Below are 21,815 nucleotides of genomic sequence, written 5' to 3'. Positions count from 1 at the left end.
ACCACCTGCAGTTCCCTGGTCTGTCCCTTGCTGGCACCAAGCTCTGCTGAGCCAGCTGGGCCGCCCCCGCGCAGATGGTCTGCAGGGCTCCCTTGATTCCTGTAGCTTCCCAGACAAGGTGCTGGTATTGCCAGCAGTGCTGGCAGGAGGAGATAACTAGAGGGGATTTAACTCAGCCCAAGGGGTTCTTACGGGATCTTTCTTGGACATCCCTCCCAGTGGGGCTGGCTGCCCTTAGGGTGTACAAGTCTCCGACTCCTCCAACGGCTGAAGCTGCTTACTCAGGCGGATGGCAGCTGGCTCAGGCTGGCCAGGGACCAGCACATAGGGCTGGTGCTGGATTATCCCTATCAAGGCTGTGAGCCTGTGCTTGCTCTCGGGGTTTGAGGGAAGCCCAACAGGAATGAATCACCATTTTTAACCCGTGTTTCTCTACCCCCCAGCCCTGGACATCTGCAGGCAAAGTCAAAGTTATATTTGGCTCTTATCACCACAAAAGGCATGGACCAGAAATTGTGGCAGCGGGTTGGAAGTCAGGGAGGCTAATCTGGGGAAACTGACTGGAGGAAGCAGCAATTCAAAAGAGGAGGAGTCCCGGTATGGGACAGAACGGGCCCTGCATAGGAACCACTAACCCCAGGCAAGCCCAGACATGGCCTTCTGCCTGGGGAGGCCCTCTTTGGCCTGCCCAGCAGACCCTCAGCCCCTCCCAAGCCCTGTCTTCAGCCTCAGCCTGCGTGGTGGCCTGGGGAAGTTGGGAACTCAGCTGTTCTCATCCCTGGTTCCTTGGCCACGGTGGAAACAATGGGGCCGGATCTGACTGCTCATCGGGGACTGTGAATAGCTCTTCAGCAGGAAGCAATAGCAAGGGTAATGGAGGAAGTGTGGGCCCACTTTGGTTTGACACTGCACATGGTCCCCATCTGGCCTCAGAGCCTTTGCTCCTTGGCAGACTCAGGCCAATAAGCTCCTGCCCCCACGCTCAATGGCAGCTGGAAGAATGGCCTGAGAGAGAAGCGGGGATAGGTGAGCCATGCTGACACCACCCCCAGATCCCAGTCGTGGCCTCAGCCAACCCGTGGAGGCGGGGCATGGCACAGCAGGCGCTGCACAGGAGCCCAAGCACAAGGGCACTTAGGAGAAGGAATCTGAGCAGGGATCAGTCTGGACTGGGGGTGATTCTCCAGAAACTCCATTCCTTGGGGTTGTGACCACCAAGCCAGATGATCAGGCCAGTTGCGGTTCCCTTTGGGCTGGGTCCAGGAGCCAGACCCACGAGGGAGACTCCTCTGGGGCCCAGGGGAGGCGAGTCAGAGCTGGCGGAGGCCTCTGGCTCCAGGAACCTCCAAGGAGGAGACCTGAGTTGCTGGGAATTTCTGGGTCTGACCTCCTGTAAATTCAAGGTCTGGGCTGGACACAAGGTGAGCCTGTGCCTTCTGGTGCCAGGACCAAGAAGATGCTGGGACCCGGACGGTGCTCAGAGGCAGCACCATACAGCAGAACCATGAGGGTGCGCCAGCATGGACCCCTTTCTGCAACCCACCCGTCCCTCTTTCCGGCACCTCACCTCCTCCAGGCAAGTGTCTGAGCCTTTACCACAGCTCCGTCTCTCACACAGCTTCCTTCTTCGGTGAGAACCACCTGGAGGTGCCTGTGGCCACGGCTGTGACCAACATAGACCTACAGCTGCAGTTCTCCACGTCCCAGCCCGAAGCCCTCCTTCTCCTGGCAGCAGGCCCAGCTGACCACCTCCTGCTGCAGCTCTACTCTGGACGCCTGCAGGTGAGTGACGTCCCCCTGAGATCTGGGCGGGATTTGGGGTGGGATTCCTTCTCTAGCTTTGAGTGAACCCCAGCTGGCTGTGTGACCTTGTGTAAGTCACTTTTATCTTGGGGTCTTAAGTTCTCCACTGTGGGATGGGCAGCAGCAGCCCAGAAATGGTAAATCCTTCATGAATTGGCTGTGCCCACCGGCTCCCTCCAACCATGTTTCCCGCCACAACCCCTCGCTGGCCCTTTGTGCTCTGACAGCCCTGAACTGCTTTCAGTTCCTGGCCATCTTACAGTCGCTTGCTGCCAGGCTCTTGATGCACACTCCTTCTGCCAGGTGTGCGCCTCTTCCGTTCCCTGCACATGCCTAACTCTAGCCTCTCCTTGAAGTCTCAGTGTGGGCATCCCCTCCTCCTGGGCTAGGCCCCCTCCTGAGCCCCCATGACCCCTGTGCATCCCGGTGGCACTGCACCAATTTCTCTGCAGCACCACGGTCTGTCCACAACAGTAACAGCACCAGTACTGCCTCAGCTTCCTCATTTTTCCATTTCATCCTTCAAGACACCACAAGCTTTGTTAGCAAGGAGTCTTGTGGCTTTCTTGAGTCTTCCCCCAAGCCATGAAGAGTTTAAGAACCCAGGGTCTTATTCCGAATTTGTGCCAGGCTGGGTGCAGTGGCTCATGCCTATAATCCCACCACTTTGGGAGGCCAAGGTGAGAAGATCACTTGAGCCTAGGAGTTCAAGGCTGGCCTAAGCCACACAATGAGACCCCATCTCTATTTTTAAAAGAAAAAAATAACCGGACGCAGTGGCTCATGCCTGTAATCCCAGCACTTTGGGAGGCTGAGGTGGGTGGATCACCTGAGGACAGGAGTTCGAGACCAGCCTGGCCAACATGGTGAAACCGTGTCTCTAATAAAAATACAAAAAAATTAGCCAGGCATGGTGACACATGCCTGTAATCCCAGCTACTCAGGAGGCTGAGGCAAGAGAATCACTTGAACCCAGGAGAAGGAGGTTGCAGTGAGCCGAGACCGCACCATTACACTTCAGCCTGGGCAACAAGAACCAAACTCCGTCTCAAAAAAAAAACAAATTTGGGGCAGCCATCTCCTTCCACACCCCATGGGGAGAGAACTAGGGCTTGGTCAGTCTGCTGCTTTCACTGTTAAACACCAGCGTGGTGCAGGCTGGTGCTGATGGCTGTCCAGTTCTGTAGGTACAATGATGCCACACCCCTACAGAGATGCTCCATACCAGGACTCCAAAATTATAGTTCTTAGTGCCCTGGTTCTGCAGTTACCATACTCTGCCACCTCCCATTCTACCATCTGGGAGCACCGTACCAGAGCCATTTCTGCTGTCAATGTCATGGAGACAGAACTATGTCCTTCATCTCTCCCCAAGATCTCCTTCCACCCCGGGTCAGGGAGCTTTTTTTCAGAACACAGAGTATTTAAATTTTAATTTAAAAATTAGCCTATCCCTGAACAGTGAGCCTGGCTGCCTTCAATGACCCCAAGAAACTTTGCCCTGTTGAAGGGGACTGATGAAGGGATTCCCAGTTACCCATTATTCCAAAGTTGAAATCCAGATTCCAAGACAATATTTCTGGCACCTGTCACTCAAGGAAAGAGGGGAAGAATTTAAAAACACAGGTTGAATTTCTAGGAGAGCATCTTGCTGTATGTCAGTTCCTTGTGGGCAAGGACCACATCTGATTCACATCAGGGTCCCCAGAGCCCATCCAGCCCTGGCCCAGAGTTTCCTTTGGTGAGTGTTTGGAGGATGAATAAAGAGATGGCAGGACGGCAAGAGGAGTGGCACCAGAGGCCCTTGTCCTAGGTTTTCCACTCTGGGGCCCCAAGTGTGGGGAACTCACTATGCTTTTTTTTGTTTGTTTTTTGAGACAGAGTTTCGCTCTTGCTGCCCAGGCTGGAGTGCAATGGCATGATCTCAGCTCACTGCAACCTCCACCTCCCGAGTTCAAGCAATTCTCCTGCCACAGCCTCCAAAGTAGCTGGGATTACAGGCATGCGCCACCATGCCCAGCTAATTTTGTGTTTTTAGTAGAGACAGGGTTTCTCCATGTTGGCCAGGCTGGTCTCAAACTCCCAACCTCAGGTGATCCGCCTGCCTTGGCCTCCCAAAGTGCTAGGATTACAGGCATGAGCCACCACTGCAATCACGCCCGGCTCTATGCTTTTATAAGGGAAATGATGGATCCAAAGTGCTGTCCACTATCTCCCACTCGCCATCTCTCTTCAGGTCAGACTTGTTCTGGGCCAGGAGGAGCTGAGGCTGCAGACTCCAGCAGAGACGCTGCTGAGTGACTCCATCCCCCACACTGTGGTGCTGACTGTCGTAGAGGGCTGGGCCACGTTGTCAGTCGATGGGTTTCTGAACGCCTCCTCAGCAGTCCCAGGAGCCCCCCTAGAGGTCCCCTATGGGCTCTTTGTTGGGGGCACTGGGACCCTTGGCCTGCCCTACCTGAGGGGAACCAGCCGACCCCTGAGGGGTTGCCTCCATGCGGCCACCCTCAATGGCCGCAGCCTCCTCCGGCCTCTGACCCCCGATGTGCATGAGGGCTGTGCTGAAGAGTTTTCTGCCAGTGATGATGTGGCCCTGGGCTTCTCTGGGCCCCACTCTCTGGCTTCCTTCCCTGCCTGGGGCACTCAGGACGAAGGAACCCTAGAGTTTACACTCACCACACAGAGCCGGCAGGCACCCTTGGCCTTCCAGGCAGGGGGCCGGCGTGGGGACTTCATCTTTGTGGACATATTTGAGGGCCACCTGCGGGCTGTGGTGGAGAAGGGCCAGGGTACCGTATTGCTCCACAACAGTGTGCCTGTGGCCGATGGGCAGCCCCATGAGGTCAGTGTCCACATCAATGCTCACCGGCTGGAAATCTCCGTGGACCAGTACCCTACGCATACTTCGAACCGAGGAGTCCTCAGCTACCTGGAGCCACGGGGCAGTCTCCTTCTCGGGGGGCTGGATGCAGAGGCCTCTCGTCACCTCCAGGAACACCGCCTGGGCCTGACACCAGAGGCCACCAATGCCTCCCTGCTGGGCTGCATGGAAGACCTCAGTGTCAATGGCCAGAGGCGGGGGCTGCGGGAAGCTTTGCTGACGCGCAACATGGCGGCCGGCTGCAGGCTGGAGGAGGAGGAGTATGAGGATGATGCCTATGGACATTATGAAGCTTTCTCCACCCTGGCCCCTGAGGCTTGGCCAGCCATGGAGCTGCCTGAGCCATGCGTGCCTGAGCCAGGGCTGCCTCCTGTCTTTGCCAATTTCACACAGCTGCTGACTATCAGCCCACTGGTGGTGGCCGAGGGGGGCACAGCCTGGCTTGAGTGGAGGCATGTGCAGCCCACGCTGGACCTGATGGAGGCTGAGCTGCGCAAATCCCAGGTGCTGTTCAGCGTGACCCGAGGGGCACGCCATGGCGAGCTCGAGCTGGACATCCCGGGAGCCCAGGCACGAAAAATGTTCACTCTCCTGGACGTGGTGAACCGCAAGGCCCGCTTCATCCACGATGGCTCTGAGGACACCTCCGACCAGCTGGTGCTGGAGGTGTCGGTGACAGCTCGGGTGTCCATGCCCTCATGCCTGCGGAGGGGCCAAACATACCTCCTGCCCATCCAGGTCAACCCTGTCAATGACCCACCCCACATCATCTTCCCACATGGCAGCCTCATGGTGATCCTGGAACACACGCAGAAGCCACTGGGGCCCGAGGTTTTCCAGGCCTATGACCCGGACTCTACCTGTGAGGGCCTCACCTTCCAGGTCCTTGGCACCTCCTCTGGCCTCCCCGTGGAGCGCCGAGACCAGCCTGGGGAGCCGGCGACCGAGTTCTCCTGCCGGGAGTTGGAGGCCGGCAGCCTAGTCTATGTCCACCGCGGTGGCCCTGCACAGGACTTGACGTTCCGGGTCAGCGATGGACTGCAGGCCAGCCCCCCGGCCACGCTGAAGGTGGTGGCCATCCGGCCGGCCATACAGATCCACCGCAGCACAGGGTTGCGCCTGGCCCAAGGCTCTGCCATGCCCATCTTGCCCGCCAACCTGTCGGTGGAGACCAATGCCGTGGGGCAGGATGTGAGCGTGCTGTTCCGCATCACTGGGGCCCTGCAGTTTGGGGAGCTGCAGAAGCAGGGGGCAGGTGGGGTGGAGGGTGCTGAGTGGTGGGCCACACAGGCGTTCCACCAGCGGGATGTGGAGCAGGGCCGCGTGAGGTACCTGAGCACCGACCCACAGCACCACACTGACGACACCATGGAGAACCTGGCCCTGGAGGTGCAGGTGGGCCAGGAGATCCTGAGCAATCTGTCCTTCCCAGTGACCATCCAGAGAGCCACCGTGTGGATGCTGCGGCTGGAGCCACTGCACACTCAGAACACCCAGCAGGAGACCCTCACCACAGCCCACCTGGAGGCCACCCTGGAGGAGGCAGGCCCAAGCCCCCCAACCTTCCATTATGAGGTGGTTCAGGCTCCCAGGAAAGGCAACCTTCAACTACAGGGCACGAGGCTGTCAGATGGCCAGGGCTTCACCCAGGATGACATACAGGCTGGCCGGGTGACCTATGGGGCCACAGCACGTGCCTCAGAGGCAGTCGAGGACACCTTCCGTTTCCGTGTCACAGCTCCACCATATTTCTCCCCGCTCTATAGCTTCCCCATCCACATTGGTGGTGACCCAGATGCGCCTGTCCTCACCAATGTCCTCCTCGTGGTGCCTGAGGGTGGTGAGGGTGTCCTCTCTGCTGACCACCTCTTTGTCAAGAGTCTCAACAGTGCCAGCTACCTCTATGAGGTCATGGAGCGGCCCCGCCATGGGAGGTTGGCTTGGCTTGGGACACAGGACAAGACCACTATGGTGACATCCTTCACCAATGAAGACCTGTTGCGTGGCCGGCTGGTCTACCAGCATGATGACTCCGAGACCACAGAAGATGATATCCCATTTGTTGCTACCCGCCAGGGCGAGAGCAGTGGTGACATGGCCTGGGAGGAGGTACGGGGTGTCTTCCGAGTGGCCATCCAGCCCGTGAATGACCACGCCCCTGTGCAGACCATCAGCCGGATCTTCCATGTGGCCCGGGGTGGGCGGCGGCTGCTGACTACAGACGACGTGGCCTTCAGTGATGCTGACTCGGGCTTTGCTGACGCCCAGCTGGTGCTCACCCGCAAGGACCTCCTCTTTGGCAGTATCGTGGCCGTAGATGAGCCCACGCGGCCCATCTACCGCTTCACCCAGGAGGACCTCAGGAAGAGGCGAGTACTGTTCGTGCACTCAGGGGCCGACCGTGGCTGGATCCAGCTGCAGGTGTCTGACGGGCAACACCAGGCCACTGCGCTGCTGGAGGTGCAGGCCTCGGAACCCTACCTCCGTGTGGCCAACGGCTCCAGCCTTGTGGTCCCTCAAGGAGGCCAGGGCACCATCGACACGGCCGTGCTCCACCTGGACACCAACCTCGACATCCGCAGTGGGGATGAGGTCCACTACCACATCACAGCTGGCCCTCGCTGGGGACAGCTAGTCCGGGCTGGTCAGCCAGCCACAGCCTTCTCCCAGCAGGACCTGCTGGATGGGGCCGTTCTCTATAGCCACAATGGCAGCCTCAGCCCCCGCGACACCCTGGCCTTCTCCGTGGAAGCAGGGCCAGTGCACACGGATGCCACCCTACAAGTGACCATTGCCCTAGAGGGCCCACTGGCCCCGCTGAAGCTGGTCCGGCACAAGAAGATCTACGTCTTCCAGGGAGAGGCAGCTGAGATCAGAAGGGACCAGCTGGAGGTGAGGAGTTGGAGGTGGTGAGCGGGGGTGTGGGCCAGGTAGAGGGCCTCCTGCCAGCCTCCATGCCAGGAACACATGTGACTTGGGCTGTGGCTGTGGTGGCTCCAGGTTACATGTGTGCACGTGCCTCAGATGTGCTCCCGTATATGTTGTGCTCCCAGGAGTTTCTGGGGAGCTTGCTATACACCCATCCTCCTGGGTGTTGTGTGCGCCTCCAGAGGTTGTGTCCACTCGTGTCCATGACATGGCTGAGCATGCAGATTCCTGGACCCCACCCAGCCCTACAGAATCTCTGACGTGGAGCCCGAGAATCTCCATTGCAGTCAGTTCCCTGGGAGGACATCACGGGTCCTGAGCTTTGGGGATTGCTGACCGTGGAGACAGGCCGCTACTCCTCAGACCCCCGTGTCCCCCACTCTTTTCTCAGAGCCCAGACCTGGGTGGCTTCTGCCCACCCAGGAACCCCACAGAGCAACCACGGGCCCTCCAGCAGGCTCACTGACTTGCCGTGTGACCTCAGGCCAGTCCTTGCCCGCTCTCGGCCTTACTCTCCTACACTGCTCATTTTGGAGACCCTTCTGGTCTGCATGTCTGGAGCTTGGGGCCGACAGCAAGCCAGCAGATCTGGAGTCAGGAAGGCCTCGCGGGAGGAGGCAGCGTTTGGGCCGGGCTCTGAAGAGCACAGGCCATCGGGGGCAGAGAATGGGGAGTGGTATTCCAGGCAGAAGGAACATTCCGGGCAAATGCATAGAACAGGAATGTGAGTTTGGGGGGTGGTTTGGCCTCTTGTGGCTGGCCCATCAGGTGAGGGAGCCCGTGTGGCCTTTGGGGCGTGAGCTCTGTAGGGCCTGAGCTGAAGGCGGCTGTGCCTCCAGGAGGGGTGGGGCGGGGCGCCCTCTGATGGTCCTGGGTGGTAATAGCAGGGGCTGGGGAGGTGCTGCCTGCAAACCAGCCGCAGGCCTGACAGATCCTGAGCAGGGGGACCTGTGTGTGTGCGTGTGCACACGCGCATGTGTACATGTGTGACCGCGTCAGCATATGATGAACTCGTGTGTCTGTGTCACTGAGTCTGGGGACATGTGATTATGCACCTCCCTGAGGGAGTGCATCTCAAGCTGTGTGACCGACCCCCTGCAACAGTGTGTGGGGTGGTCATTAACATGTGACCAGCAGCCGGGGCAACCCAGTGAAACCCCATCTCTACACAAAAAATTTAAAAATTAGCCGGGCCTGGTGGCACATGCCTGTGGTCCCAGCTACTTGGGAGGCTGAGGTAGGAGGATCCCTTGAGCCTGGGAAGTTGAGGCTTCAGGGAACTGTGATTGTACCACTGCACTCCAGCCTGGGTGACAGAGTGAGACCCTGTCTCAAAAAACAAAAAAATGTGACCAGCTGCATGTCTGGCTGCTGTGTGTGTGAACCCACGTGTGTGTTTGTGTGTCTAAATGAGCAGTGGTATCTAGAGGAATAAGTGGGGCAAGATCAAGCCTGTTCCGGCTGCTTAGGGCCACAGTGGACCCCTCTGAGACCCCCTCTGTGGCCCCCTGTGAGTCCTCATGACCTCTTAACCAGGCAGCCCAGGAGGCAGTGCCGCCAGCAGACATCGTATTCTCAGTGAAGAGCCCACCGAGTGCCGGCTACCTGGTGATGGTGTCGCGTGGCGCCTTGGCAGATGAGCCACCCAGCCTGGACCCCGTGCAGAGCTTCTCCCAGGAGGCACTGGACACGGGCAGGGTTCTGTACCTGCACTCCCGCCCTGAGGCCTGGAGCGATGCCTTCTCGCTGGATGTGGCCTCAGGCCTGGGTGCTCCCCTCGAGGGCGTCCTTGTGGAGCTGGAGGTGCTACCCGCTGCCATCCCACTAGAGGCACAAAACTTCAGCGTCCCTGAGGGTGGCAGCCTCACCCTGGCCCCTCCACTGCTCCGCGTCTCCGGGCCCTACTTCCCCACTCTCCTGGGCCTCAGCCTGCAGGTGCTGGAGCCACCCCAGCATGGAGCCCTGCAGAAGGAGGACGGACCTCAAGCCAGGACCCTCAGCGCCTTCTCCTGGAGAGAGGTATGGCTGTGAGAGAGGCCCAGGGGCTGCAGCCCAGCTCTGGGGGCAGAGTGGAGGGAGCCCTGGGGACTCCCAGTCTGGGGGTTATACACAGAGAGGAGACGAGGAGTCACATTTCAGAAGCACCTATGCTTTAAATACCATATATCTTTTCTTCCTCACAACTCCTCGGAGCCAGAACTTATGGTCCCCATTTTCTACCAATGGAAAATGAAGCCCTAAAAGAGTCAGTCTCTTCCTGCACCCAAAGGCAGGGCATGAAGGGTGCTGCTGGGGCCTGACTGCCAGCCCTGGGCCTGCCCCTAGGTGGAAGAGCAGCTGATCCGCTACGTGCATGACGGGAGCGAGACACTGACAGACAGTTTTGTCCTGATGGCTAACGCCTCCGAGATGGATCGCCAGAGCCATCCTGTGGCCTTCACTGTCACTGTCCTGCCTGTCAATGACCAACCCCCCATCCTCACTACAAACACAGGCCTGCAGGTGAGAGTATTCCTGGGAACACCCCCATGTCTGCTTCGAGAAAGAGGCCAGCGTCCCCTACTTCGCGGCACAGAGCTCCCCCAGCTCTGATCCTCAGTTTCCTCCTCTGCAAAATGGGGACACTGCCACATGCCTCACGGGGTTGTTGGAAGGAGAGAAGTGAGATTGTGCTGAAATAGAATACAGGTGGGAAGTTTTTTTTATTGGATGTTTGCAAGTATGGTAGGCAGACTTCTGAGCGGCCATGGGTGGCTCTGCTGTTCCTTCTTCTGTGGCTAAGGACCAGAACATCTGACAGAATCACTTACAAGCCCTTAAGGGCAGGCATCAGGGCAGAAGCTGTTAAGTTTCCCACCTTCACCCAGCAAGTGAAGGCTACGGCTTGGGTCCCCAAACTCCTGCACAAGGCTGTTCCACGCCCAGCAGGACAGTGCAGGGAAGGCCCTGGTGAACTTCGCTCAGGCAGAGGTAAGGGCCCCACTCTGCAGGTGGAAGTTGAGGCCCAGACATGTGATGGAACTTCTCCATGGTTGCAAAAGTAGTTCTGGTGGAACAGAGAGGGCATGGCTTTACTAAGCCCATATGGCAGGGCTTTGAACGCTAGCTTCTGGGGTGCATCCTCCCCGGTCAGCAGGAGCCACTGAAGTTTCCATAAAGGGCTGACTTGGGCTGTCTCTGACATGGGGTGCCTGGGGTGGGGGTTGGGGGGGGGCCTTGGTGGTCTAGGATGTGCCCGTAGCGGGTGGCCTGGTGGTGCAGAAGCCGCCGAAGAGTGGGACACAGTGCTCTGGAACCACAGGCCAGGACGGCCGTGTGGCAGCACAGCCACCAGGTGGTGCCATCTACCTATGTTTGCTCCAGAAGCCTAGTGCTGGGGTCCTGCCCCGCAACATTATGGCCCCTCCTGCCAGGGCTGGGCCTGAGGGCTCCCTGGGGCCGGGGGAGGAAGCCCAGGAATGCCAGAAGGCTCTGCTTTCCGGGCATGTGAGCCCCACTGCAGCTCTGCCCGCAAGTAATTGACCCAGCAAGACTGGTACCAGGACCTCAGGAACAGGCACCTGCTCTGCTTGCAAGTGGGAGGCCTGAAAAGGGGTCCCCTTTGCCCAACATAAGGAGGGCCCCTAACTGCTCTGGAAGCACCTGGGCCCATCCCACACTGATTCTGTGCTGCAGAACAGTGCCAACCATCAGCCCCCCACTCTCTGCGCCACGCACCCCTCCCTCAGCTGGAAGGAGGGCCCATTTCTAAAATCACCATTCCCACCTGTGCCCAGCCCTGGCCAGGCACACACGGAGGCTCTGAAAGGAGACCCCTGCCCCACCAGTGAGACAGATTAAGGAGCACTGTTGGTCAGCGTTGGGGGTTTCTGGGAGTGAGAACTTGGTGAGGGTAAGAGCTGGGCCTTCCTGGGTAGGGGACATAAGCTGGCCTTGAGGGACATGCAGGACTAGGGCAGATGGAGAGCAGGGACGCTGGGCCTGGAGGGTGACCTTCCCTGGGGCCTTCCCTGGGGTGACAGGGAAGGTGAATGCGGGAGGCCCTTTGTGCAGGGGAGCCAGAGTGGTGCCAGCCTCGATGCCACCCGAGGGCCTGAGCCGCAGCAGGACTGGAGCCCTGGTGGCAGCCCAGGGCCGGGGAGGAAGGGGTGGGTGAGTGTGGCAAGGCAGAACCTTCACAGGCCTGTGTTCCCAGATGTGGGAGGGGGCCACTGCGCCCATCCCTGTGGAGGCTCTGAGGAGCACGGACGGCGACTCTGGGTCTGAGGATCTGGTCTACACCATCGAGCAGCCCAGCAACGGGCGGGTAGTGCTGCGGGGGGCGCCGGGCACCGAGGTGCGCAGCTTCACGCAGGCCCAGCTGGACGGCAGGCTTGTGCTGTTCTCACACAGAGGTGGGTGCTGAGGGCCGGGCCTCGGGTTCCTGCTGCCCACGGGGGTGCCCTGAGATGGGGAGCCGGCTCGGGCCAGCTGGACCCAATGCCTCTGTCCCCAGGAACCCTGGATGGAGGCTTCCGCTTCCGCCTCTCTGACGGCGAGCACACTTCCTCCGGACACTTCTTCCGAGTGATGGCCCAGAAGCAAGTGCTCCTCTCGCTGGAGGGCAGCCAGACACTGACTGTCTGCCCAGGTGGGTGTGCTGATCATGGGCATTCCTGGGTGCCAGGAGCTGGGGCAGAGCTGAGGGTGGCATGCCAGGGTCACGCTGCCTCTTTGCAAACACAGGCCTGGACCTGGCTCCCAGTCAAAATCTGATATCCCCTTTTGCCTCTGGCAGGGTCCGTCCAGCCACTCAGCAGTCAGACCCTCAGAGCCAGCTCCAGCGCAGGCACTGACCCCCAGCTCCTGCTCTACCGTGTGGTGCGGGGCCCCCAGCTAGGCCGGCTGTTCCACGCCCAGCAGGACAGCACAGGGGAGGCCCTGGTGAACTTCACTCAGGCAGAGGTAAGGGCCCAACTTTGCAGCCACCACTCAGATGCCCCCAGCCTCAGGTGGCCGCTGTGCCATGGACATCATGTGGACATGGATGCCAGCTCCAGCATCACTAGCAGCAGACGTTCCCGGGCCTGCCATTGTCCAGGTGCTAGTGTCCTGTCCTCCAGGAGCCGCCAGGCTGGCAGGGCAAGTTCATGTTCCCAGAAAGAAGGAGAAGGATGCAGAAAGTCGGGGATACAGGGCCCTAGAGCAGGGCTGGGGTCTTGGGGTATAGCTTCCAGAAGGAAGCTACAGCCGGACCCGAGGGTCTGGAGAGGGGGCACCATGTGGGGGCACTAGTGGTACCCCAGTAGCTGATGAGGGGTAGTGCTTGGTGGGGGATGGAGTTGGAAGTGAAGCAGCTGCTGGGCCTGTGGGCAGAGGTGTGAGCCTGGGGCTCAGGTCAAGTGCCAGCCAGAGGCAGAGTGGATCCTAGGGGCAGATGAGCTGATGAAAGGCAGCTGAGTCAGCCAAGAGGGTGAAGCTGCTGTTCATCCATCCTGGTGGCTTCAGAGACCACCAGGAAGAACTAGAGCTCTCAGCCATGGGTAGCAGCAGACTCTCTGTGATAACTGTGCCATGGGGGCCAGCCCAGTCATCACTTAAATGAACACCTCTCCCTGAAGACAGAACAGGAGTTGTTCCATAGCAGGGCAGAGCGGGGCAGACTCTTCCATGGGCCATCCCAGGCAGGCGGCACATGTGATGCTCCCGCCAGGAGGCTGCGTGGGCATCTGGACCCAGTACATGATGACAGTGAATTCTGGGTAGGGAGTGGTCTTGCGGGTACAGAGCTGACTCTCACTCAGGAGCCACAGCATATGGTACTGCCCCAAGTACCTCCTGAGGGGTCCCCCTGCCAGCCTTCAAAAAATGGCAGAGCCCACCCCAGCCCCCTTTCCTAGCTCCCTTGCTGGGCGGGGACTCCTGAGCCTGGCACTCTCCCTCCTGAGAGGTGCAGATGGTATTCAGCAAGTGCAAAGCCAAAGTCCCTGCCCAGCAAGTGGCTCAGATTTGGGCATCTGGAAGGAGGTGGCTTTGACAGGTGGAATAAAGTTTCTTGGGTTTCTCACATCAACACCTCCCAGTCCCGGGTTCTGTATTTCCCTGGAGCCCCACTCCTGCTATGGCCCCCTCCCCACAATGAGATATTTGTCAGGCTGGTGTCTACAGCTGCTGCTTACCCTCAGTTGCTAGGAGCCTTTGTCAAGAATGCCCAGGAATGGAGAGGGCACGGGACCAGGCCATCAGCAACCCTCTTGCACTCTATAGTCCCATGTTACTCAGAGCTTCCCTGTGCCCCAGAAATATGAAGGACTAGATTGAATGGACACCAGGGGGTCAGGCTGGCAGTGCCACCCAGGAAAGCAGGGAAGAGGCTACATGGACTACCTGGCCCACTCTGGGAGGAGGGCAGGACTGGGTATTGTCTTGACAGCAGCCCTGTCCCACAACACTAAACTGGGCAGGGAAGGGGTCAGGTGTCCCCATTTTTCAGATAAGGAAACAGGCTCGTGGAGGGCAGGTAACTTTATTCAGAGCACATGGCGAGTAAGAGGCAAAACTTCTGCCTGTGAGTCCAGGATTTCCTTCACTGGAGGACACTGCTTGCTCCCCAGAGCTCAAGACCCTGTGTTTTGTCTCACTCCCACCCACAGAGCTCCTGTACCCAGGCATCAGCTCCCACTCCCACTCCTGGGGGCTCCATTTCCTTCCTGCCCACCATTCAGCCTGGGCCAGAAGTTGCACTGGCAGCTCTTTAGTCCTGGGCCAGATCTGGCCCACAGACGTGTTTATTTGGCCTACACAAAGCAGCTAATACTTTGAAGTTAATTGTCAACATATAACCTTTGGGAAATTAAACAAAAAACTTGATTCCCATTTTCTTAAAAGGCCTGTGTTCCCTCTTACAGCGAAAGCAGAGGAGCAGCCACTTCCTTTAGAACAGGTGCTAGCCCCTATTCAGATAGCTCGGCTCTCCTTCAGAGTGGGCTCAGCTGCCCTTTAGCCCAGGCTCTGCTCCCCTTAGACCAGGCCCTGCCCCCACCTCAGACTGGGCCCTGCCTCCCCTTAGCCCGGCCCTGCTCTCCCTTAGCCCAGGCCCTGCCCCATCTTAGACGGGGCCCTGCTCCCCTTACTCCGGCCCCTGCTCCCCCTTACTCCGGGTTCTGCTCCTAGAGTCTTCACAGGTTAAGACCCTGTTAAGTTTCCATGTTACTATTGTGCAAGTCCTGTTTTTCTCTGAGAAGAAAATAGTTCCCAGTGTTTCCTAAAAGGGGAAAATAAGGCCGGGCACGGTGGCTCACAGCTGCAATCCCAGCACTTTGGGAGGCCAAGGCGGGTGGATCACGAGGTCAAGAGATCGAAACCATCCTGGCTAACATGGTGAAACCCCATCTCTACTAAAATACAAAAAATGAGCTGGGCGTGGTGGCACGCATTTATAGTCCCAGCTACTCAGGAGGCTAAGGCAGGGGAATCGCTTGAACCCGGGAGGTGGAGGTTGCAGTGAGCCAAGATCGTGCCACTGCATTCCAGCCTGGGCGACACAGCAAGACTCCGTCTCAAAAAAAAAAGTGGGGGTGGGGAACAAAAGATAGGCCAAAAGAACACATTTTGATTGGAGGTGGAGGAAACCTTTTTTCTTCCTGGAGTGAAGAATATTCTTTGGTGTTGAACTGCAGGCAGCACCATAGAACAGCAGGTGTGTCTGGAGTGGAGGTGAGGGGAGTTGAGGTTGCAGGGGTGATATGGTCACAGCCAGGCCTTAGTGGTCAGATGGGGAGACACTGCACTATGTGAGCCAAAGAGCCCCATAATCTTCCCTTTCAAAAGGCTCACTCTGGCTGCTGTGTTAAGAACAAAATGTAATGGGCGGGGGACTACAGCTGGGACACAGGAAGCTGTTACGATAATCCAGGTGAGAGATGAGGTGGTTTGAGGGAAAGAGAGGATGCAAGGGTGGTTCCAAGGGTTTGGCCTGAGCCCTTGAAAACGGAGCTATAGTCTCTGAAGCAGGATGACTGTAGGAGGTGGGGGCCGATCGGGAGTGCAGCCGGGGCAGGTTGAGTTTGAGGTGTCTATTAGATATCGGCAGAGGCGGCTGGAAACATGAGTCTGGGGTTCAGGGGAGAGCAGGCTAGGCTGGAGCTACAAATAAGGGGGTCTCAGCACAGCTGGCATTTGAGGCCAGGAGACTGAATAAGGACCCATGGAGAGTGCCTGTAGACAGAAAAGAGCCTGGAGACCTGGCCATAAGATGTTGGGGAGAAGAGGACCAGCCAGGAGAGTCTGTGAGGTAGGAGGAACCCCAGAGTGAAGTATCCTGGAGCCTGTGGCTGTCTTGGAGGAAGGGTTGCTTGGCGGCACCAGTGCCGCTGAGCAGTTAAGAGGAGGCTGAGAGCCGACCGCTGGATCCAACAACACGGAGGCCTCTGGTGCCCTTGGCAAAAGGAGATGTGGCGATGGGGGAGCAAAATCCTGGGTAGAGAGACCCAAGAATGCCTGGGGGAGAGTGTGGACTATGCTTTTTGAAGTTTTGCTGCAAAGAGAAGCAAAGGGGCAGGGGTGAAGTTGGTGGAAAATGTGAAGTCAAGAATAGTTGTTTCTGGCCAGGTGCAGTGCCTCCTGCCTGTAATCCTAGCACTTTGGGAGGCCGAGGCAAGTGGATCGCTTGAGCCCAGAAGTTCAAGACCAGCCTGGGCAACATAGTGAGACCCTGTCTCAACAAACAATAAAAAAAAATTAGCTGGGTGTGGTGGCATGTGCCTGCAGTCCCCGCTACTTGGGAAGCTGAGGTGGGAGGATCGCTTGAGCCCTGGAGGTCGAGGCTGCAGTGAGCCATGATCACGCCACTGCAGTCCAGTCTGGGCAACAGAGCAAGACCCTGTCTCAAAATAATAATAATAATAATTAATTAAATAGCATTAATGTAAGTGAGACAAAAGAATAGCATAGTTGCATAATGAAGGGAATGATGCATCTGGGGGGAAACTGACACCATAGGAGGAAGCCAAGAGACAGTAGAAGTGGTGTCTTCAGAAGGCAAGAGGGGATAGGATCCTGTGCACAAGAGGAAGTACTCGCTTTAGAAAGCAGCACAGACAGATCATTGCATTCCCCAGAGGTCAGAGAAATTAGGAGATTTCCCCAGGGTGGCAGAGTTGGGGTTTGAGCCCAGGCTCCGGCTCCAGAGCCCAGCTCTGCACTGCATGGCCTGATGTGACCCAGTGAGTTAGTGAGGGAGACAGCGGGTCACACGCACAGACCTGGGCACACCCAGGAGAGCCCAGAGTGGGGCCTGAGGAGACAGAAGTGCTCAGTGTCTGGACAACACAGGCTGGACCTGCCTCTCACCCCACGATGGTGTCTCCCCTAGGTCTACGCTGGGAATATTCTGTATGAGCATGAGATGCCCCCCGAGCCCTTTTGGGAGGCCCATGATACCCTAGAGCTCCAGCTGTCCTCGCCGCCTGCCCGGGACGTGGCCGCCACCCTTGCTGTGGCTGTGTCTTTTGAGGCTGCCTGTCCCCAGCGCCCCAGCCACCTCTGGAAGAACAAAGGTGAACAGCATGATAAGCCGGCAAGATTGCGGGGAGGGACAATGGGAGAGGCCCAGGAGGAGGGGACACAAGGCCAGGGTCAGCAGCTCCTGTCTCAGCCCCCAGGACCTGGGAAGTCACAGGGAGGGTGAGTGGGGAAGCTTTGACATCACAGCAGGGACATAGTCCTTGTCCTCCTGGGAACCCTGAGCCCCACCCTGGAGGACATGGCTTGATGGTTGGGGAGAGGCACATCCTTGCCCTGAGGCACCCCCAGCTGAGGGTCCATCACTCTCCCCTCAGTGGGCTGGACCCTCATAGCCTATGTCCCACCCCCAGGTCTCTGGGTCCCCGAGGGCCAGCGGGCCAGGATCACCGTGGCTGCTCTGGATGCCTCCAATCTCTTGGCCAGCGTTCCATCACCCCAGCGCCCAGAGCATGATGTGCTCTTCCAGGTCACACAGTTCCCCAGCCGGGGCCAGCTGTTGGTGTCCGAGGAGCCCCTCCACGCTGGGCAGCCCCATTTCCTGCAGTCCCAGCTGGCTGCAGGGCAGCTAGTGTATGCCCACGGCGGTGGGGGCACCCAGCAGGATGGCTTCCACTTTCGTGCCCACCTCCAGGGGCCAGCAGGGGCCTCCGTGGCTGGACCCCAAACCTCAGAGGCCTTTGCCATCACGGTGCGGGATGTAAATGAGCGGCCCCCTCAGCCACAGGCCTCTGTCCCACTCCGGCTCACCCGAGGCTCTCGTGCCCCCATCTCCCGGGCCCAGCTGAGTGTGGTGGACCCAGACTCAGCTCCTGGGGAGATTGAGTACGAGGTCCAGCGGGCACCCCACAACGGCTTCCTCAGCCTGGTGGGTGGTGGCCTGGGGCCCGTGACCCACTTCACGCAAGCCGATGTGGATTCGGGGCGGCTGGCCTTTGTGGCCAACGGGAGCAGCGTGGCAGGCATCTTCCAGCTGAGCATGTCTGATGGGGCCAGCCCACCCCTGCCCATGTCCCTGGCTGTGGACATCCTACCATCCGCCATCGAGGTGCAGCTGCGGGCACCCCTGGAGGTGCCCCAAGCTTTGGGGCGCTCCTCACTGAGCCAGCAGCAGCTCCGGGTGGTTTCAGATCGGGAGGAGCCAGAGGCAGCATACCGCCTCATCCAGGGACCCCAGTACGGGCATCTCCTGGTGGGCGGGCGGCCCGCCTCGGCCTTCAGCCAACTCCAGATAGAGCAGGGCGATGTGGTCTTTGCCTTCACCAACTTCTCCTCCTCTCATGACCACTTCAGAGTCCTGGCACTGGCTAGGGGTGTCAATGCATCAGCCGTAGTGAACGTCACTGTGAGGGCTCTGCTGCATGTGTGGGCAGGTGGGCCATGGCCCCAGGGTGCCACCCTGCGCCTGGACCCCACCGTCCTAGATGCTGGCGAGCTGGCCAACCGCACAGGCAGTGTGCCCCGCTTCCGCCTCCTGGAGGGACCCCGGCATGGCCGCGTGGTCCGCGTGCCCCGAGCCAGGACGGAGCCCGGGGGCAGCCAGCTGGTGGAGCAGTTCACTCAGCAGGACCTTGAGGACGGGAGGCTGGGGCTGGAGGTAGGCAGGCCAGAGGGGAGGGCCCCCGGCCCCGCAGGCGACAGTCTCACTCTGGAGCTGTGGGCACAGGGCGTCCCGCCTGCTGTGGCCTCCCTGGACTTTGCCACTGAGCCTTACAATGCTGCCCGGCCCTACAGCGTGGCCCTGCTCAGTGTCCCCGAGGCCGCCCGGACGGAAGCAGGGAAGCCAGAGAGCAGCACCCCCACAGGCGAGCCAGGCCCCATGGCATCCAGCCCTGAGCCCGCTGTGGCCAAGGGAGGCTTCCTGAGCTTCCTTGAGGCCAACATGTTCAGCGTCATCATCCCCATGTGCCTGGTACTTCTGCTCCTGGCGCTCATCCTGCCCCTGCTCTTCTACCTCCGAAAACGCAACAAGACGGGCAAGCATGACGTCCAGGTCCTGACTGCCAAGCCCCGCAACGGCCTGGCTGGTGACACCGAGACCTTTCGCAAGGTGGAGCCAGGCCAGGCCATCCCGCTCACAGCTGTGCCTGGCCAGGGGCCCCCTCCAGGAGGCCAGCCTGACCCAGAGCTGCTGCAGTTCTGCCGGACACCCAACCCTGCCCTTAAGAATGGCCAGTACTGGGTGTGAGACCTGGCCTGGGCCCAGATGCCGATCGGGCCAGGGACAGGCTTGCCCATGTCCCGGGCCCCATTGCTTCCATGCCCGGTGCTGTCTGAGTATCCCCAGAGCAAGAGAGACCTGGAGACACCAGGGGTGGAGGGTCCTGGGAGATAGTCCCAGGGGTCCCGGACAGAGTGGAGTCAAGAGCTGGAACCTCCCTCAGCTCACTCCGAGCCTGGAGAACTGCAGGGGCCAAGGTGGAGGCAGGCTTAAGTTCAGTCCTCCTGCCCTGGAGCTGGTTTGGGCTGTCAAAACCAGGGTAACCTCCTACATGGGTCATGACTCTGGGTCCTGGGTCTGTGACCTTGGGTAAGTCGCGCCTGACCCAGGCTGCTAAGAGGGCAAGGAGAAGGAAGTACCCTGGGGAGGGAAGGGACAGAGGAAGCTATTCCTGGCTTTTCCACTCCAACCCAGGCCACCCTTTCTCTCTGCCTCAGAGTTGAGAAAAAAACTTCCTCCCCTGGTTTTTTAGGGAGATGGTATCCCCTGGAGTAGAGGGCAAGAGGAGAGAGCGCCTCCAGTCTAGAAGGCATAAGCCAATAGGATAATATATTCAGGGTGCAGGGTGGGTAGGTTGCTCTGGGGATGGGTTTATTTAAGGGAGATTGCAAGGAAGCTATTTAACATGGTGCTGAGCTAGCCAGGACTGATGGAGCCCCTGGGGGTGTGGGATGGAGGAGGGTCTGCAGCCAGTTCATTCCCAGGGCCCCATCTTGATGGGCCAAGGGCTAAACATGCATGTGTCAGCGGCTTTGGAGCAGGCTAGGCTGGGGCTCATCGAGGGTCTCAGGCCGAAGTCACTGCAGTGCCAGTGCCCCCCTGAGGACTAGGGCAGGCAGCTGGGGGCACTTGGTTCCATGGAGCCTGGATAAACAGTGCTTTGGAGGCTCTGGACAGCTGTGTGGTGTTTGTGTCTTAACTATGCACTGGGCCCTTGTCTGCGTCGGCTTGCATACAGAGGGCCCCTGGGGTCGGCCCTCCAGCCTGGCCTCAGCCATTGGGATGGACAGGGCCAGGCAGGCCTCTGAACTTCCACCTCCTGGGGCCTCCCAGACCTCCTGTGCCCCCACCTGTGTGGGCAGGTGGGCCAGTCTTCGGGTGATGGGACCAAACCCCTTCAGTTCAGTAGAGAAAGGCTAGGTCCTCTACAAAGAGCTGCAAGACAAGAATTAAAATAAATGCTCCCCACCCTAGATTTATTAGCCTGAGTTTCGACCTCCACACCCCTGTCCTTCCCCAGCCACCTCTCAAGGGGTTGCAGCAGCAAAGTGAAGGGAGTGGGGGGACTTGGGGATCCCAAGGCTGGGACATGGTACCAAGGGGGAGGGGGAGGAGAACCACCACAGGTGCCTCCTAGAAACTTTTACAAGGAAGGCTTCTGCTGGTCTCCACGCTTCCAACAGGAGGACCAAGTGTGCTGCTTCTCAAAGCCAGAGGAAGCAGCAAGGATTCAGAAAAGCCAGGCATCCCCGCACATGGCCTGAGAGGCCAGCATTGGGTTACAGAGGGGTTCTGAGGCCGCGGCATCTCCAGAAGGCCCTCTCTGAGTTACTGAGTCACCACCCTCTAGACCTCTCTTGAGGGTGTCGCAGGGTTGGGGGCAATGGAGACAGATTCTGGGTCCCAGGGGATATTCCTGGCCCTGACAGTAGACTGAAGAGAGGAAGAGAAATGTGAGAGGCCTCTGAGTGCAGCCAGGGTCGGTGGGTGGGAAGCCCTGGCCAGCCTCTGGCAGCTGACCTGCATCTGGGGACCAGAGTCACCTCTTCCCTGCGTCCCAACATCTGAAACATTTGAACCAGGAATGAGAGCAAGAGAGAAGGCTCCTCCCCACCCTGCCCCTGGACCGCCTCTCCTATGATGCCTCTCACATCTCAGCGTCCAGCCTCCTAGGTCCTCCTCCACTCTGAGAGGCTTTGGGCAGGAGGCCGGGTACATCCTGCTGTTAGGGCCCCCAGAGGACCCAGGGGAGACTAAGAGTCAGGGAGGGGAAGAGGGCTGTCACACAGCAAGGCGCTTCTTGCCACACTGAAAAGCAGGACTCCCCAGGGAGGGTGACCAGGGCCCCAGAGATCCCTCTGCACCCTGAGCTCACCGTGCACAGGGCTCGGCGTGAGCCTGCTCCGTTCCTTCTACAAGCCTGGTCTCTCTGGCGCCCCAGGCCAGCCTGAGGCAGGGGCCTGGCCAAGGGTGTCTCTACACCACATCCCCTCCCAGGAGCTCAGGCTGGAGCCTCAGGGCCCTGATATCTGGAGCAAGTCTCTACCCAGGGTGACCAGTTTCCCTGGAAGTGTAAGCTGAGAAGAGGGTGACAGACCCAGCAGGCAGGATCTGGCCTGGTCTCCGATTTCCCCCAGAGGACTGAGGACACACTCTGTTCACACAGCCTGGCCCGGCCTGCCCTGCCCCCAGGGAGCTGGCACCAGCTGACACCGTTCCAGCTCCTCTGAGACCATGCAGGACAGTGGGCTGGCACCCAGG

General features: G+C 59.1%; 1 protein-coding gene across 1 annotated transcript in view; it reads left to right on the top strand.

Annotated features, from left to right (window-relative positions):
* The window catches only part of CSPG4 (chondroitin sulfate proteoglycan 4), a 38,328-nt gene extending 18,100 nt beyond the window's left edge, over positions 1-20,228 (top strand). Inside the window, exons 2-10 of the mRNA XM_031002359.3 lie at positions 1,619-1,782; positions 4,040-7,576; positions 9,149-9,631; positions 9,938-10,114; positions 11,808-12,006; positions 12,108-12,242; positions 12,390-12,556; positions 16,965-17,148; positions 17,467-20,228. Of these exons, the coding sequence (XP_030858219.3) occupies positions 1,619-1,782; positions 4,040-7,576; positions 9,149-9,631; positions 9,938-10,114; positions 11,808-12,006; positions 12,108-12,242; positions 12,390-12,556; positions 16,965-17,148; positions 17,467-19,301 (6,881 nt within the window). The 3' untranslated portion in view covers positions 19,302-20,228. The remainder of the gene's footprint in view (positions 1-1,618; positions 1,783-4,039; positions 7,577-9,148; positions 9,632-9,937; positions 10,115-11,807; positions 12,007-12,107; positions 12,243-12,389; positions 12,557-16,964; positions 17,149-17,466) is intronic.
* The last annotated feature ends 1,587 nt before the right edge of the window (positions 20,229-21,815 follow it).

Source organism: Gorilla gorilla, chromosome 16 (genome assembly GCF_029281585.2).
Source record: "Gorilla gorilla gorilla isolate KB3781 chromosome 16, NHGRI_mGorGor1-v2.1_pri, whole genome shotgun sequence".
NCBI classification, from domain to species: domain Eukaryota; kingdom Metazoa; phylum Chordata; class Mammalia; order Primates; family Hominidae; genus Gorilla; species Gorilla gorilla.
The sequence above is the reverse complement of the archived record's forward strand: the minus strand, read 5'-3'. Positions and strand labels throughout refer to the sequence as shown.